This window comes from Poecilia reticulata, linkage group LG15, assembly GCF_000633615.1.
Source record: "Poecilia reticulata strain Guanapo linkage group LG15, Guppy_female_1.0+MT, whole genome shotgun sequence".
Taxonomy (NCBI): Eukaryota; Metazoa; Chordata; class Actinopteri; order Cyprinodontiformes; family Poeciliidae; genus Poecilia; species Poecilia reticulata.
The window spans coordinates 6,331,654-6,338,345 of record NC_024345.1 but is presented as its reverse complement, the minus strand read 5'-3'; the positions used below and the strand labels follow the sequence as shown (position 1 = coordinate 6,338,345).

Genomic DNA, 6,692 nt, shown 5'->3' with positions numbered 1-6,692 from the left:
CACACACACACACACACACACACACACACACACACACACACACACACACAGTGTGTAAGTAGTTGTGGGTTTGCAGACGGAGCTCAGTAAGTGAATTAAGCTGATCTGGACTGTGCTAAAGCTGACTCTGCTGACTTAGTGAGCACCAGTGGCAGCTGGTTGTGTGTCTGTCAGATGGGGCTCGACTGCACTTAATAATTTACTAATAATTTTAATGGTGTGCATAAAATCTTAAGCATCTAAAAACACAGCTTTATCTGTAAATATGTCATCATTATTTTGTTCTATGTGAAATAAGGGGGGGAGGGTTAAACTTGCATAAAGTACAAGCTTTCTATAGGTTGTTTCTCAACAAAACCTATAGAACCTATGCCTGGTATTTATTTTTCTAAAAAAAAACAAAAAAAAAACTTATGTGCCTCAAAACAATTGAAAATATCAAATGAAAATATATTAACTTAAATCTGAGTGACTAAAATGACATTCAAACTTCAATTCAAAAATGTAAAAAAGCAAAAGTTTGATCTATCTGAACTACTTTGTTGAATATCTCAAATTACATAAAAATGTCTAATACAAATAAGAAAACTGTCATGATTTATCAACACATTGCTTAGTTCTTACTGTTTTAAATATGATACTTATGCTATGCCATATTTGTTTTGTGTGACTTTTTAAATATTTGTTTACAAAAACTTAATCTTTTCTGAAAACTGTAATATTGTCAAATTTTCTTGCCTGACTAGTTTTGTACACTATTCATGGCTTTTCTAATCATGAATAAGTAATAATAATAATAAAAAAATCTTGGTAGTATGCCAAAACCTTTTCCTTGCACAGCAGCTAGAAAATAACATTTTCTCTCTGACGGTAGTTAGCTAGGTAACCAGCTAGCTATCTGGGTAGCTATCTAAATAACTGGCTAGCTACCTGGGAAGCTAGCTAGATTGATAGCTGGTTATCTGGCTAATTAGTTTCGGTGCTAATTAATTAATTAGTTAACACACACAGTGTGCTGTGTGTTTCAGCTCATGAACACCAATATCCCTGATCCCATCTGATGAAACAGATGAAGACCATGAAGTCACCATGGGTAATTTGTGCATCCATGGCCAACTCTGACATGATAATGGTAAATATGCTGCATTAACGCAGTACTAATTAGGATTGCCACCTTTCAGAAATAAAAATAAGAGACGCCCCCCACGACACGTGTCATGCTACTCTCAAAGGGTGGGATGGCCACTGCAGTGATGAATAATATTTTATGGCAATATTTTTGTTTTTAAAAAGTAACCCATAGATCGTTCATGCACAGAGCACTCCAAAATTGTACTCCAATCAGAGCATATCTTAAACAAGTTTAATTAAGCAAGTGTAAAATGAATTTGGTAAACTGCTCAAGTACTGAGTAACTGATCATAACACCTGATTTAATAATCAAAATGTGTCCACAAACAGGGCTCGAAAAGCATAAGTTATGTGAAAAATATGGTATTGTAAAGCGTATTACCAAAATATTTATACAAATAAGGAGTTGGGTTTGGAGGCTGGTTCTTGATCAAATTTAACACTAGGGCCAGGGTAATCAGTGCTTTTCATGGGGACACTTTAAAAAAAACAAAAAAAACAGCAATATTTTATTGCTATCTCAATACAGCAGCTAGAAGTGTGGCACCATAATTTTTAATTCAATGGTAAGTAAAATTGTGAAGGTTAAAACATTTCACCACTGCGCAGAAGAAATTATGCAAAATAAATGTATTTTATTAAAAGACATTTATTTTGCATAATTTCTTCTGTACCCCGTTGGCCCCCATCTAGATCCGCCCCTGGGCTGCAGGTCTGTGTCTGACATTAATAATACATTAAATAACCACTGAACACTGAATTAATAAAAGATGTTAACATTTCTTAATAAAACAAACAGAAAGCCCTAACAAACCTTTTAAAAGTAGGAAATATTTATGTATTTACTGTTAATCTTTGTCATTTGTTCTCTAAATGACCATTTGTATTATTTTGGCTGCTACGACGATTCAGTAAATAAGCAAATAATCAACTCATAACAGTCAACTAAAAGCACAATAATAAACTTAGTCAATAAATAAAATTCTCTACCACAGGGGTCCCCAAACTTTTTCCTGTGAGGGCCACATAACTTTTCCCTTCTCTGCTGGGGGCCGGAGTCAGTTTGTAACAGAAAAAGTGTGACAATTGCAGGAGAGCCTAAATGTAAAAATGTGTTGTTTTCCAGAAAGCACAATCAAATAACCCTCTCTGGGTTCTTCACAGAATAAATCCAGAAAATAACACTATTTATGAAATAAATATTGTATTTTCCGGACTATAAGCCTCAGATATCTCTGCCGCTCCAGGTTTTCCACAACGATGCAGCAGCAGCAGAGGGGGGCAGACACCCAAAATCTGAGTCATAACAGGTCAATTGAATATCACATTTATTACGGTTGAAAAAGAAAAAGTTGCCAAGTTTAGATTTAACTGAATTGATTACGGTAGTTTCTGAACGGTAACTGTAACAGTAAAAGTGCTGATCCTTCGTGTTGCTACTAGCATGTGCTAAATGAAAATAGGCGCATCCTTCTTCTTTAGATTTCAATGCAGCTTGCATTCATTATTGTTTCACTACTGCCATCTATTGTATCCTAATATCTGTGCCTCAAATTCTCCTAATGATCCCAGTATTATTTTAAAAGAACTAAAAATCTTCTTTTTCCCCCTCAATGCTATTTAACTGATCAACAACATTCTCAAATTTCAATTCCCTATTAAAACCTAATTCCGTTTTAATGGGTGCGTTCTTCTTTTATTTCCAATTTTGACTTCCAATGATTCACTTCCTGCTAAAGAGCCCCCTGGTGGTTGAAGAAAAATACACATATAAGCCGCACTGGGCTATAAGCCACATGGTTCAAAGCTTAGGAAAAAAGTAGCAGCTTACAGTCCGGAAAATACGGTCTATGAAATAAAAATCTAAATGCTCTCTGGTATTGTTCAGGGGGCCGGACCAAATGTGGAGGCAGGCCGGATCTGGCCCGCGGGCCGTAGTTTGGGGACCACTGCTCTACCATATCAGCCTCAGGAGATGATTGAGGCATGAAGAGATGCTCATGTCTGGTTCTTTAGGTTCTGATGGGTCTGCAGTTCCTCTCCTGATCTATTCTGTCTGTCGTACAGCAGCAAACTGCGCCACGACGGACACACTTTTTTTTAAAATGCCTCTATTTATCCTCACCTACATGTTCAGCCTGGGATTAGCGTCTTCCCTCTCACGTCTATATCTTTACGAGAGGTTTTACTTCTAATGACAGTGGCGTATCGAGCTGAGGGCATTTTAAAAAGACGTGGGTTGATGGCAGCTCACCGCGGCTGCGTAGTGCCCGTCTCTATGCAACCACAACAGCGTCTGTCCGTAGCGTTCTGATGTCCTTTTTGCATCCCGCCACAACAATTTAGCTGACCTTAATATTTCCTGTTTTATTTTGGCCATCATTGTTATAATTAGTGTTGATATGTGTGTGATAGGTTTGTCTATCAGACATTTATAGAATACGGAACAAATTGCGTCCCATATCGGTTCATTAAATGCAACATTTAACAGCCAAATACGGGACGATTCCGTATTTTAAGGGACGGGTGGCGACCCTAGTACTAATACTCTGTAAAGTGTGTTCTGTGTGAGGCTGAGTGGTTCTGGTCAGTGATAGTGGTAATAACTAACATAAAGACTTGTGTGTAAGTAGCAAAAATAAAGATACTGGTAACACACATAAATAGAAAGACAGTGATGTCTGCAATGGATTGAAAAAGGTAAATGTTCTTGCTTTAGTTTAATTACAGACTTTTTTATATATATATTTTAGCCTCACAACTTCTTTTTGTTAGCAAACTGTGTGTAGGATTTGTCTTAGAGCAAACAGTAAGACATGTGCTTGTTCCACAGCGCCTGAAGGAGCTGAAGCAGAGGGAGTTTTACAGAGCGCTGGCCTGCAGGAGGCAGAGGAGGCGCAGGGAGGAGAAACGAGAGGAGAGAGCGCTGAGGAGAGTTCATCAGCGTGACGCGAGGCGGACCGGAGACTGGTGAGCAACATCCATTACTTCTTTTGTTTACACTTTAATCCATTTGTTGTTCTTCTGGTGCACAACCATCTCCCACCACAGCAGATGTTGGCCTGCTTTTTGAATATTTTATGCAACTTATGTAAAAATGTTGCTTCGTTGTGAAGAAAAACCCCTTTTTCTTTACAACTCTGAGTTAATGTTCTTTTATATCGCCATATATTTAATGTAAGAGACTGCTTGTAATAATAAATCTCCTCAAGCTAATCACCTGACCGTGCAGCTCTGACTGCATTCACTCCATTATTTCATCAGGCTGACATTTATGGTTTCCCTGCATTTTCGCGGCTTTAATCAGTGCCCTTTCTATGTAGCTTTCTATAAAAAAAAAGTTTGATATGTACTCAGCACCAAGCAGCGGGTGGAAAAGGTTAGGTGAACATTTATTCAACGTATTTATGAGGAGGTGGAGCCAAAAAACAGAAGTAAAAGGCTTGTGATTGTTGAAATTTGGAAAACAGACTACTTAAAAAAACAACATGTTTTGTCTAACTGGGTTGTATTTAGGCTGTTAAGCAGCTGGAGTTCCCTTAATTTACTGCTAACATTTTGACATGTCACAGCAGGACACAGACGGGTCAGAACCAAAACCAGCAATAATAGCGAGGCGCTCTTCAGGAGGCGAAGCCATCAGAGTTTTACATTCTCACTATCAGGGTCTTGAAAACAAAGAAGGAACTCGGGCGCCATGAATTGTTTTAAAATAATCCAAATTTGCACATTTAAGGAGATTAATCTCATAACCTCTTAGCTGCTTGCTTCAAATTTCTAAATTTTCTATTGAGAGAAACGTCAAATGATTTCTGTATATTTCCAGTTCATTGTGACTTATGTGATTAAATAAAAAACACATACATGCAAAACAATCAAAAGCAACACAAAACAAAGTTTCTTTTACAGACCCATTCAATAAATTAAAATGTTATTGAAACGTCTATCACCAAGTCAAAGCATATCATATAGATTAATTGCAGACAGATGGATGTTTGAACTTTTAAAATGTTGTAATAATGTAATGGTTCGGAGCAAAACCTGCCAGGCTACACAAAGGGTGATTCCTTTGAATGTCGATTTCACAGCTGTAATAAACAGGAAGTGGGGGTTGCTGTGCAGCCTCCCCTCTGCGCTGGAAGATTGGACTTTGAACATTTTCCAAGTTTCACGCTCCTAGTAAGACAGAGCCACCAGTGGATGGACCAGTTTTGAGCATTAGCTCTTTTATGGAAAAGCCAAAAATCACCTCAAGATAGCGTAAAAACAATTTGGTTATTATTTGGTTGGAGTTGGTTATTTTGGATTTTTGCATCAACATTTTCTAATGTTTCTAATGCCAAGGGAAGGGACCCTGGCGGTCTGACCCTCGGCTGCAGAAGCTGGCTCTTGGGACATGGAATGTCACCTCTCTGGTGGGGAAGGAACCGGAGCTAGTGTGCGAGGCTGAGAGKTTCCGGCTAGAAATAGTYGGTCTCRCCTCGACACATGGCTCTGGTTCTGGAACCAGTCTCCTTGAGAGGGGCTGGACGTACTTCCACTCTGGAGTTGCCCACTGTGAGAGGCGTCAGGCAGGAGTGGGCATACTTGTTGCTCCCCATCTCAGCGCTGTACGTTGTGGTTTACCCTGGTGAACGAGAGGGTAGCCTCCCTTCGCCTACGGGTGGGGGGACGGGTTCTGACTATTGTTTGTGCTTACGGGCCTAACAACACATATGGACACCCTTATGCCTGAACATGGTGTTCGTTATGGACAATCCGTGACGAGCACAGAAGTCCAACAACAGAACACCACTCGAGTTCAGATTGGGGGGTGGGGGGCAGCACCAACACTGTTTATAGTGGGGATGGTGTGCTGCTGACCTCAACTCGGAATGTTGTGAGCCGGTGGGCGGAATACTTCGAAGACCTCCTCAATCCCACCAACATGCTTCCACTTAGGAAGCTGAGCCCGAGGACTCTGGGTGAGGCTTTCTAATCTCTGGGGACGAGGACGCCAGGTTAAAAAGCTCCTCGGTGGCAGGGCCCCGGGAGTGGATGAGATCCGCCTGGTGTTCCTTAAGGCTCTGGATGTTGTAGGGTTGTGTTGGCTCACGCGGCTCTGCAATATTGCATGGACATCGGGGGCAGTTCCTCTGGATTGGCAGACTGAGGTGGTGCTGTTCAAAAAGCGGGACTGGAGGGTGTGCTCCAATTACAGAGGSGTCACACTCTTAAGCCTCCCTGGTAAGGTCTATTCAGGGGTTCTGGAGAGGAGGGTCAGTCGGATAGTCGAACCTCGGATTCAGGAAGTTCAGTGTGGTTTTTCGCTCCTGTCGTGGAACACTGGACCAGCTCTACACCCTCAGCAAGGTCCTGGAGGGTGCATGGGAGTTCGCCCAACTGGTCTATATGTGTTTTGTGGACTTGGAGAAGGCATTCGACCGTGTCCCTCGGGGAGCCCTGTGGGGGGGTCCTCCAGGAGTATGTGGTACCGGGCCCTTTGGGCTGTCAGGTCTCTGTATGACCGGTGTCAGAGTGTGGTCCGCATTGCCGGCAGTAAGTCGGGCTCTGCCGTGAAG

At 41.0% G+C, this 6,692-nt stretch overlaps 1 protein-coding gene across 1 annotated transcript in view; it reads left to right on the top strand.

Annotated features, from left to right (window-relative positions):
• LOC103476583 (uncharacterized) overlaps window positions 1–6,692 on the top strand; it is a 135,495-nt gene that overhangs the window by 100,559 nt on the left and 28,244 nt on the right. The window contains exon 3 of the mRNA XM_008429049.2: window positions 3,965–4,101. Coding sequence (XP_008427271.1) covers window positions 3,965–4,101 — 137 coding nt within the window. The remainder of the gene's footprint in view (window positions 1–3,964; window positions 4,102–6,692) is intronic.